At 41.5% G+C, this 12,115-nt stretch overlaps 1 protein-coding gene across 7 annotated transcripts in view; it reads right to left on the reverse strand.

Annotated features, from left to right (window-relative positions):
- Positions 1-10,700, reverse strand: part of chchd3a (coiled-coil-helix-coiled-coil-helix domain containing 3a) — a 70,562-nt gene extending 59,862 nt beyond the window's left edge. For 2 of the 7 annotated variants that reach the window (XM_034578199.1, XM_034578198.1), the window contains exons 1-3: positions 10,454-10,695; positions 8,577-8,855; positions 7,973-8,066 (exon numbers count right to left, since the gene is read on the reverse strand). In XM_034578199.1, the coding sequence (XP_034434090.1) occupies positions 7,973-8,066; positions 8,577-8,855; positions 10,454-10,534 (454 nt within the window). In that variant the 5' untranslated portion in view covers positions 10,535-10,695. Of the gene's footprint in view, positions 1-7,972; positions 8,856-10,453 lie in introns of all 7 variants that reach the window. The other 5 variants (XM_034578197.1, XM_034578192.1, XM_034578193.1 and 2 more) reach the window with 4 other exon arrangements.
- Positions 10,701-12,115: the final 1,415 nt, after the last annotated feature.

Consider the following 12,115-nt stretch of genomic DNA (forward strand, 5'->3'; position numbering starts at 1 on the left):
GTATAATTCCATGTCTCCGCTGGTCTGTCTTGGCAGGTAATTAAGCATGAAAGCAAAGATGCCAGTCGGCACCCGGGCTAGAACGTGCTCTGAAGGCAGAAGTGCCACGCAGTGTGCTGCGACACTGCAGTGATTGGAGGAGAGTCTGAGTGTGTCAAGATTACTCTCCCACTGCATTAGTAAGATGGGATAATCCCTATTGTCAGAGTCTATTATTACCAGGTAATGTGTGCTAACAGCAGGCAGGTTGAAAGGCAAACACACACAAAAACCTAATTCCAGCTAATTCAGACCAATAATAAGAATAAAATGTGCAAAACCATACTTTTCTTTATTAAGGCTGTAAAAGAAACCTTAAGACATCCTTAAGAAAACTGTATTGATATATTTACTATGCTTATTCTGTGATAATAGAAATTTATTAAAAAATTATAAAGTTTATTGTCATACTGGTACAATTGTGTAAACTTACTTAAAAAAAGTAAGTCAAGAAGCAAAAGTACAGTGAAGTAATAAATAACAATTACACTAATGATAAGATAAAATATCAAAATAATGTGTATTTATATAATAAATATACATAATAAAATAAAAATACTCAATAGGTGCTTGATGCCAACCAAAGACTGTTGATAAAGATCGAGAAAGCGTCTTTTCTTCCGAACACTATCCAGAAATGAAATCAAAATATCCAACTTGGTCCAAGTCTCATCTGCTAACATGGAGGAGGCATAGTGTCCATCTTTATATACAGTCTATGTGTTCAACGTGTGTTGTTAGTGGTGGCTAATTGTTTATTATGTTCTTTCAAAATCACAACTGGAATTAGAAAACAAACAATTCAAAAGGTTGCCTGTGAAGTTAAAATTCTGTTTGGATAAAACAAGATTTAGTTTTGTTGTTTCAAGTAAAAGCAGAAGCCTCAATTCCAATATCATGGTCTAATTAAATGTTTTTAATGTTATTTGGCCCGGAGCCGTTGCAGTTGTCTTGGAAATCTATTTAAAGGCTTCTGAGATACCCGGTGAAAGCACTGACAGAATTACAAACTCTGAGGGAAAGGTTGGAAAAGACACAAAACAATTAGATCCCCAATTCTCAGCTTTAAATTGATATTTTCTCCAGCAATGGTGGTTGTCTCCTTTTAACACTGCTGATTCAATACGATCCATCTCTATGCAATTTGCCCCTGAAACAAATTCTCCATCACAGAGACTCATAAAAATAATTACATTTTAAGGGAATGAATATTAACTGGCGCTTGTGGTGGCCTGAACCGCAGCACAGATTCGATGTATTCTGCAGCGCGGGAAGACCGAATAAAGATTCACTTTCAACGTTGTTAAAATTAAAAACAAGTTAATGATACTGTTGAACTTAAAGGTGACCAGTTACCGAGAGCGTTCTAGAGTTAATATGCTAATATTAAATATTATTTCCACTCGACAAGATGGCTTCTCTGCAAGGTACCCGGGATTTAAGTCTGAAGTTAGTGGAGCGGCTTTCTCCTGCTTTGCTCCCTGGTCATGGAATAACCTCCAGAACTCTCCCAGCTTAATGATTTCGTCTCCCTGGGAGAATTCAAAGCCATGATAGAAAGCTGAGGAACTGAAGAGAGTCCCTGAGCTGGATTTTGTCTCATGTAGCTGCGGCTTTTTATCTGTTTTTTGACATGGTCCATTTTCCTTAATTGTTCATTGTCTGTTTTGATATGCTTTATTTCTTTAATGTGCTTTCTTGGCCAGGTCTCAATACCTCAAAGCACTTCCTGGATAAATTACGGTTATGGATACATAAAATCTCTGCTCATTAACATGTACTAGTGCAGTGGCCGTTTTAAACCTGCCTGTTGGGAACGGGCTGTTTGCTTGGGCTCTGTGAATGTGAGTTGCAGCTTTCTTTCTGAAACTGTGACTGAAGGACTCAGTCAGCAGGATCCCGAAGCCTCGCCACCAGTGCTGCTCAAAGAGCTGCTCAGCTGTTCTGTGAAGCTCGACTCAGAACCTGGAACCTGGAGAATCAAGTGTCGTTGTTGATAAGTTATGATAAGTCTGTGTTTATTTAAAGGTTATTAATATTGAATGTATCACGCGTCCAAATTGAACCAAATTCGACACTGCACTTCCTTGGGCCCAAACAAATACACATGCAAAGTGTGTAGCTGATAAGATGAAGCTTTCTTGAGATATGCGTTCCACATAGAGACATTTCTGCAATTACTACATATATCCCATCTTGGCCAGGTCTCCTTTGAAAAAGAAAGTTTAATCTAAAGAGACTTCCTGGTTAAGTAAAGGTTATGGACAAATCAGATCTCTGCTCATTAACAGGTCTTCTCAACTTCCTTTAGCTCCTTTACCGCACTCAGCAAAAAGACAGTTAATGTACTTCGTTGTTTCTGATTTACGCCCTCTACATCCTTTTCTTCTCTTGCACCAGAGGACGAATATGAAGAACTCGCTGAGTGACAACGATTTGGTCGAGTGAAGTGAAATGAATAAGCATCAGGTAGAGGGAGGTTCTGTATGACAGCGCTTCACAAGAAACACTAGTGCAAACACAGGTGGTGATTGACAGTTGACAACTCTTTGCTGCGCAGTGTCTCCGCAAAGACAGAGGCTGCTGTCACCTTCTGTCCAGAGTGTGAGAAAACAATATCCATCATGTTTGACAGCACTCAGAAGCAACATTGATCTCACTTCGGCGGAGAGTCTAATTACAACTCTGTTTAGAACCGCGGCAGTCGGCCCAACCTGTCGAGCTACAGGCAAAGAAGAACAAGACTTTACCAAGAAATACATGTTAACATCAGGTGCTGGGCTGTGATCACCTTGTGTCAGAAAGAACGCTGATAATGCATTAACTTTTGACCTTTCGTCATTTTCAGATGCAGCGGGCAGTTGTTTTTAGTGAAAACACTCTGCTGATGTCACTACACGCTCTAATAACCACCAAACTGCAGGCGCACATAGTTAAAAGCTAGATCATGAGCTTAGTGGAACATTTAGCGACTAAAAGAGCGACGTATATATCACTAAAACAAGTGAAAACCAAAGAGAAAAGCTTATGTTGAGAGCCTGAGTTGGCTGATAAAAATCTGTCAATATGAGACTTTCACTGACATACAGAAACTTTATTTAACAGAATATTTCTATGTCATAAGGGTTTGATCACGACATCTAAGGAATCCTTGCCAAAAATGTTTTAATTCTATTTATCAGAGGGTATATTGGTGTAGGATATTCTTTGCTCCCTAATATCTGCATTGGCCTGAAATAAATCTACATTGGTCAGGCTCTATGTTGGGCATTCATTTGTCAGATGACCAGAAACACGGCTGAAGAGGAATATTGCTCCAGTGCTGCTCAATTTGTGAAAGTTTGAAATGAGTCACTTTCAATGCAACAACTTTAAAAGGTGATAATATGTTAATGTCCTCACCGCTTGTTCTGCTGCCCGTGGCCAAAACAGAATCTATAACTGTACCGAACTGACAAGCTAATGTCAAATCATCCCACATTGAAACTGGTGATTATGGCTGCAAACAGAAGTTTAGCTCTGGGCCACAATGAGACAAGCAGCTGAAGCAACAGTTCAGAGTCTCTGTGAGTCTTACTCTGTGAGTTACCCCCATAGATCTTGATAGTGGATAGATGCACTGTGTACTGGACACCAAGCACGGGAAAATCAAGAGGTCAAACCCTGATATTTTCCAATCAGGTAGATTCACCTTTCAGCAACAACTGTCCTTTAAAATCGCTCAGACTTACTTTGAAAATATTTACCCTTTAGCAGCTTGTGCTAGGAAAAAGTAAAATTTTGAAATATCTTCAAGTTCAGACGAGACTAAGCAACCGCTCATTTATCACCACATTCTCTTCAGCCCTGGAGAGAGAGAATTCAGATAGCTAGCAGGCCCACAGGGTCAGCTGGAGAACAGGTTCTGATATGATAAACACTGTCTGGGGTCCTCGAGAGAGGCTGGTCGGGGTCAGAGACAATTCCAGATCGACAGAGCCCATGTCAATCCTGAGTAGGACATGTAAATGTTAAAAAGATTAAAAACTCATCATCTCTTTAGACGTGTCCCCCTGCTTTTCCTTATACACCAATCACTACACCCCTGTGGAAAAACCCAGAGAGGAGGAAAGGCGGTGGAGCACAGACTATTGGCAGTGGAGATAATAGACGATGGCAAATTGCGTTTCTCATCAGAAGTTTCATTAACCCCAGGACCCGCGTGGAGGGCATAATCTGTAACATTACCACTTCCTCACGTTTCTAGCTTGCACTTAGTCGAGTCACCGCGCACCTTTCACTATGTTCAAATAGGAAAAAAAATTATAAAAAAGCGCCAGGAGCAAGCTGCCAGCAGTGGCGGGCAGGTGCCATTTCCGATTTTCTCTTTTATTCACAACCTTTCCTGTAAATTCAATCCTATGTTATGGAATAGGACCTGACTGATCAATTTAGGTTTTCAGAAGATACTAAGAAAAGTCAGCTTCAATCAAGAGTAATCCTTTTCACAAGTTTCACACTCGCCTATATGTCCACACACACCAAGTCACCCACATCTCTCCCTTTGTCTCTGCATGTTCCCCCTGTTCTTTATGCTGCATCTGGGAGACATCTTTAAGCAGACTATTAGTCCAGCGCAGTGTGTGGGCTCGGGCATATGAATATTTATAGCACATTGGAGAAGGTGTAGGAGGTTCAACCTTGACTATGGTGTAATCAGCACACATACTGACTCAGGCCATGATTTAGAGACAGCCGACCTGCTGAGTGCTTCACTCGATACCCAACTCTCGTGGACACACATAATCAATGTCTGCCTCATTAAGGTCGTAGCCTTTAAGGATCGGGCTGAACTTTGCAAGTTTTTAACTAGATTCGCATTCATCGTACCTTTTTCCTCTTCTTCTTTAACAAGATGCATGCTTGATCAATCGTCCGAAGTCAAATTTGTCCACTCCTTTATAACACACGGTGAGTTGGGTACATTTTAGCTAAGAGGTGACCTTGCAAGGACGGTATGTTTAAAATACCTCAGTAAATGTCAACGTACATTACTGTGGTGAGACAAATATGGGCTGGTGGCTGGAAAAGGTCAGCCGCAAACTTACAGTTAAATTGAAACTGCAGTGAGACAACAAAACTGAAAATTGTGGTTGTGACGGTGTAGCAGCAAACATACTTTACAGAAGGACAACGACAACTTCATGACCTCCAGCAGACTATTTAGGACTTGATTTCATAACTAACCTTTTAATAGATCAGCAGATTTGTTGCTGTGACAGCACAAGGCAATGTCTCATAACAGCTACACTCAACACATACCTAACCTTTAACAAAATTAAGTGGGATACGGTCAAATTTATCTTTTAATCTGTAAACCAATTATCTCAAACAGTAGAGGGATACTTTTATTTGACATTTGACAGCAGGCCCAGAGTTAAAAAAGGTTATATCCACATAAGTTTTAAAACAAAGCACTTTGGCTCCGCATATGTCTGGTGTCCCACACTACTGCAGAGTTTTCGAGCCCCTAAAACTTAATTGTTTTAAATACTGGCCCTATTTTAGCTTATTAACGCATCGGGTAGCGTTTTAATCAGCACTGGCAGAAATGGATGCTTTTGAAATGATGACACAGACAACCACATTTAAGAATCAGGACTTATCCTTTCCCCCGATTTGTCAAGCTCCTGTCACATGACCCTTTTTGGAAGAAAATAAGCAGCATCAGCCTGGATTACCAAGAGTGACTGCAATGAAATACAAGCAGTGCAGACCTTGGTGACTCTGGTAGCAGCTGTTGCAAGGTTAAAGTCTGCATTTGATAATACTACTGTGTGTTTTCAAGCTTGTTAGCATGGCCAGAGGTGAGAGTTGATGCAAAGCTAAAATGCACATTTGGAAGGGAGGTCGTTTTTGTTTTGAAACACAGAAAAACTTTAATTAAAAAGCTCCAGTGTGTAGGATTTAGGGGATTTATTGGGAGAAAAGGTTGTCATTCGAAAATAAATCTCCTGACACTAAGAATAATTTAGATTTAGTTATCTTATAATGAGCCCTTTATATCTATATTAGGAGCAGGTCCACTTCCACGAAGTCCGCTATGTTACACCGCCATGTTTCTACAGTGGTCCAGATGGACAAACCAAACGCTTGCTCTAAAGAGGGCCTTTCGCATTTTAACATCACCTGAAGGACACAAGAAAGGGGTGAGGCGAGTGAAATTCACTGGGTTGCAATCTGCATCTTCACTGCTAGAGGTCACTACACTATACACTGAAACTTTCGTAGTCCAGTTGTATTTTTGATGTGCTGAAACAAACATTACATAAACTTCAGTGTCGTATCATCAAAAGCCCTGCGGCCAAATAAAAAGTTTTGTACACAATACACCCACCCAAACACCATCTCCAGCCGTCCCTTAATGAGGCCTGGTATTTTGCTGTGTGAAAGTGCGGAGGTGTCGTTTTAATCACTGGAGTCAGTGTGGCGTGGCATAAGTTGGCCTTTTTTTAATTACCTTACTGATTGAGCCCAGTCAAGGATGGGGGAGCCTGCCCACACCCTGGATGCCACCTTCTGAGGAACTTGCACCCACGCCCCATTCTGCACCGTGTAATGAATAGGTAACATTCAAATGTCCTCTGCTGGATGTGTCAAAAGATAAGGGACGTGCGCCCACGTTAAAAAGACAGGAATGCTAAAACTTTGCTTTAAAAGATAAGTGGGAAAAAAAGTTTGAGTTTGAGTCCGTCTATAAACTATGTAACTCAATTAACCCTGCAATATAATACAGTGTTACTGTATTATCTGTAGTAATAGGGTTGACTTTGCAAAATCTTCTTTTAGATGCACAAAATCCTTGGCGCTTTTCAGAAGAAATTATAGAGATGCTCAAGTCTTAATGGGGCTATAAAAGTTTTTTTCCCTCATATTTAAACCCGTGATAACTAAAATTTTTTGCAAGTTGAGATCAGTAGAGACAGGCTGAAAACACAATACTGGAATATTATCACCTCATGAAGTTGCAAATTTAAACATTAAGAAAATATGAGCATTAGAAATTAATTTGGGATCATAGGTTATGGATTTAATCAAATCCTGAGGGAAATATGTGACTCTAATGCATCTGAATGCTACATTGTTTACTATCTAGTCGAAAGCTGTCTGTCATTGGGTGCTGTAAATGTAGAACCAAAATAGTGAAGATACGGCCAAGAAAACCATGAAGCATTGTAAAACTGACAGCATCTGCAGAATTGGTTGATAAGTCTTAGTGGAATATTAACAATAAATGTAACATAATTTTTGTTACGATCCATTTTTTTAAATAAAACACTGATTATGGCTGCTTAACTGAAGGGGGAATTAAATGCTGGGAATAAAAAAAAGCACCCATATTCAACAACAGTAGAAGCTGCGGCTGAGGTTGAATGCTCTCACAAACCTCGGGGAGAAGGAGGGTTACCATGACAGCTTGAGCTCCACAGTGACGAGGCAGAATGGAAGGCCACTAATTACAGCATCAATTTATTAACACTATTACATGAAAGAATTAATCATTTCATTAACAGTTAGGGGATGGCAATGAATCATAATGTGACCAAAGCTACTGTGAGGCCCATTTTTTAAATGAAGACTAATTACAATCTGCACGGAAAAGTTGGGAGACAAAAAGCTTAGGGTGGCTTAAACACCCATAAAATAAACAATATTAAAATTCAATATAGCCAGACTTAAATCCTTGGACAGTTCCTTCCTCCTAACCTTTGCTTTCTAATTAACCGTGCCCAACACATTTCAGGATAAAATGAGCAATTACCCAGAACAATTCATTTCTTCAGTTTTTTTTAATAAAGAATTATGAACTCCTGTCTCTTGTTAGAAGGAACAAGACACAAGTTTGTCCAGGTGTTGCGGGGGTCACATCTGCAAGAATGCAGTAAAAACTCACCGGCTGGTGGAGGAGGAGGTGGTGGGACTGGAATCGACTCGGGCACTGCCACAGGCTCTGGGACTGGAGCAGCGGGTACTGGCTCTACTGGGAGCTGAGGAGGAGGTGCAACTGGTTCACAAGGAGAAGTAAACTCTGGCATGGGAGGCAAAGCAAGTGGCTCAGCGGGCTGCAGGGACAATGTGTCCCCTGAAGGAGGCGGCGGTGGTGGCAGAGTGAGCGCAGGCTCGAGAATTGGAGGGAAAGAGAGGGGTTCGGATTGAGGAGGAGGGGGAGCAGCCATGGGTTCCATCTCGACAGGAGAAGGACATGTTATGGGCTCAGATACAAATGCAGGAGCAATGGATTCAATGGATTCAATGGATTCAATCACCTGTGGAGGAGCAATAGCTTCCATTACAGGAGCAGAAGCAGCAATGGGCTGATTTATGGGAGGAGGAGGAGGAGGAGGAGATGGTTCAATTACAAGGGGAGGAGAAGCAAGCACAGCGAGCTCTTCCACCGCAGCTGAAGCAGTGCAGGGAGCAGGAGCAGGGGGAGCTGGGAGCAATGTAGGCAAAGATGAGGATGGGAGCACCATGTCAGCTATGGTGGGGGCTGCTACCTGTTCTGCAGGAGGCTGAGGAGGAGGAGGTGGTGGAGGTGTAGCCACAGTCTCTGTGGCAAGTGGAGCTGGTGGAGGTGGAGCTGGAGGTGCAACAGGTTCTACGAGAGGAGGGGGAGGAGGCAAGGAGGTGATCGGGTCAAAGGGGGGAGGCAGTGGCCGGAGGAGAGGAGAGGGAGTAAGTGTCGGCTCCAAGGGAGGTGGTCGAGTGGGAGCACGTTGTTGTTTTTTAGGAGGAGCTGCGGGTTCCCTCATGCGGTTGAGGACATTCTCAGAAAGCTGCAGGACAGTGAAAGAAAAGTTTTAGAGGAACAATGAAGTTGATTTAAAGGAATCATTTGACATACTTCAAAACAGTATATACATTCTGTTTAATCAGATTAGATATCAGGTAGTTAAAGATACACAGAACAATATTAGCAAGTTTCATGCCAACTGACAAATTAAAAGTTGAATATGAACTGGAGAACGATTAAGGAGTAAAACATTTTCGATTGTTTGTTTAAACAAAGGAGACACGGTAGGTGGATAAGTGAGTTTCAGAGATGCAGATTTCTGTACCTCTGATCAAAGTCACTCCTCGCTGGATTAAGTTATGGAAAACTAGACATTGTTTCTCACCAGTGAATAAAAAAAGGCTTAATTTTCAATGTGTTTACATAAACTGGCATGAACAGGGTTACAGCTCACGGGAAAGCTAAGGTAGACGGACTCTGTTGGCTCGAGTATTGATTGACAGGAGTCCTGCCAAGTAAACACCTCCACTCTGATCAGCTAAAGCCTCTCAATCTATATTTAACAAGAGCTGACAGTGTCGTGCAGACACGGCCACAGCTCCCACGTTATACTCACTCTATTTCAATAACATCATCCACGTACACGTTACCACCTTTAAAAACAAAACCTCATGAGAATAACATTAAGGATGCAACAGTGTGTCCTTTGTTTTCTTTTTGTTTCCTTATCCAAGAATACATTTTACAATGTGGCAGTTCAATTGTTTCAGATATAGGAGGATATGATAACGTGGACAACAAATTAGATTCAAATGAAAATAAAATGTAATAATAACAGTAAAAGGGGGGGTTCTAATAATTCTAAGACATCAGTTTTTGTCCGCTCTCTAAGGATTTGTAGTACAATGCAACCACAAATCAGAATTTGTCTCATAGGGCTTAACAAGATGCGACATCTTCTGTCCCTAACCCTCAACAAGGAAAAACTACCGAAAAACCCTATTAACAGAGGGCCACATGTGAGGGATCACCTCTCCCAGGACAGACAGCTTTTATTTTACTTTCGCTTTTGTTTTGATTTAACTATTGCCCTGCATCAACACAGTAACATATCATAAATCACAACTTCTATCCTCTATCATGGATCCAGATGTGGACATGTTCTTCTGGTTAAGTGAGAGGGAAGTTGTCCCCCAACTTCTTTCTCACTTCAGCAGGCGGTTGTCAAAACAGGCAACTGTCACCAGCACGTGCGGGAAGACTTTCATTCATTCATTCTGAGGGGTACTGAGAGGAGAGCACGAGGCTGCTGACGTCAGTGTCAACACTCCCCAAAAGAAGACATTCAAAAGTTCAGTGTGTGTGTGTTTGAAAGAGAGAGAGAGATATTTATACACACACACACACCTGAGAAGCTATTAGTTAACTAAAGTAAACCTCCACTACTTTAGCTTAGCCTGGTGTGTAGCCTTCACAATGAATGAAGAGGCTACATCAATGTAGCATAGCTAGCTTTAGATAAAAGCTTATTCTAGCATCCTCGTTAGCATGACATGTAACATCCTGATTCATCCCAGTGTGACAGTGGGATCGTGCAGCAGCAGCCGGTTCCCTCCACGGCTCTGTGTAATGTCAACTCACCCGAATGCCCTTCACCACCGATATATTCTCGTTCTCGTCCGACTCGAACGACACACGGCGGGTGCTGTTGTTCGCTCCCATGGTCAGACCGCGGCTTGTCACAGCGACACCAATCTACACGAGCTGTGTGGCAGGTACATCCAGCGAGGCTCCCCACACGGTTCGGTAGCGATGGGACTCAGGCAGAGTTCACAGGGGCCCACACGACCGAGCTTCAGAGACTAGACTTCCGTAGCATGACGCGGCGCAGGAACGACAGAGCTGATTGGACAGAGGGGCCGCACGTCCTAACGTCGGCGATTTTCATTGGTCTACATTTGTGTGCGGGCAGAGAGGGAGTGTGACAGGTCCAAGCACAGTCTTTGACATCTGTCTGTTTTTAGTTTAAGTTATTATATCATATTATATTATATTATATTATTGTCTCTCTAATACAATTCTATGTTCGGGATAAAACATAAACATATTATTTTAATGCAGCAAACCCTAAATCCTTCACATCCCATCTTCATTGGTCTACATTTGTGAGCGGCAGAGAAGGAGTGTGACAGGTGCAAGCATTGTGTTTCACATCATTCATCTGTTGTAATAAAATGATTATTATTTAGTTTTGTTATCCCTCAAGTACAATTCTATATCCTGATAAAACATAAGCCGTCTTTGTAAATCTGTGCAGACTACACACTAGAGGGTATCTCTCTTTTCGTCCTTTTAGGTCTAACAACCTTTTACTAAGATTTTTCCTATGGTGGATATTGTTTTCTATTTAGTGTAAAATCTAATCCTGGCAATTAACATTTAAGTCTGTTTTCATTTTTCCATGATTAGTGTTTTAGTTTTTATATTATCTCACCACTTTGACCACTCCGAGCACTTTACAGTACAAGTGGCTTCCATCTATTTACGCACACACACACACACACACACTCAGCTCATATTGGAGATTTGGGGTTCAGTGTCTTGCCCAAGAACACTTCAGCATGCGGACTGCCAGGGATTGAACCAGGGATTGACCAACCAACTTTTAGGGTAGTGGATAACCCACTGTACCTCCTGAGCCACAGCTGGATGAAAAATACAGATGGGAAATACTTTTGCATCACAGTTTGCATCACAGGTGTGAGCAGTTCTTGGACCTAAACGAATCAGAACTTATATCATAAAAAATTGATTTACTTGGTAGTGAGCCACTTACATTTGGTAATTCACATTCAGTCAGAACAGAGAAACTAAATCCAAATGGCACAGGCAAGCAGGTAAGACAGAAGATAGATGAAGTGTGGTGGGAGGAGGAGTGCAGGAGAAAAGCTTAGAGGGCCACAGAGACAATCCAATAAAAAACAGTGCTGAAAATAAGTAGCAGCAACCCGGCGGATGAGATGGTGCAATCAGCACGAGAACACATGTAGTGATCACGCTCTGTAAGAAGCAGATCTTAACCTTGTCTTCATTCACCACCCGTCTTATAAGACAAGTCATTGAACTATTTAATTAACAGTGAAATATATATTCCAGACACCTCGGTTAATTAGTGTTTCTACTATTACTAGTAGTTATTCTATGTAATATACTGTTATCACATGTGAAACACAATCCCAAGTCTTAGTGGCATCCTAAGGAAATGAATGGGGAAAAAAGCTGCTGCAATGAGGCATCTTATAA

Source organism: Hippoglossus hippoglossus, chromosome 23, assembly GCF_009819705.1.
Source record: "Hippoglossus hippoglossus isolate fHipHip1 chromosome 23, fHipHip1.pri, whole genome shotgun sequence".
NCBI lineage: Eukaryota > Metazoa > Chordata > Actinopteri > Pleuronectiformes > Pleuronectidae > Hippoglossus > Hippoglossus hippoglossus.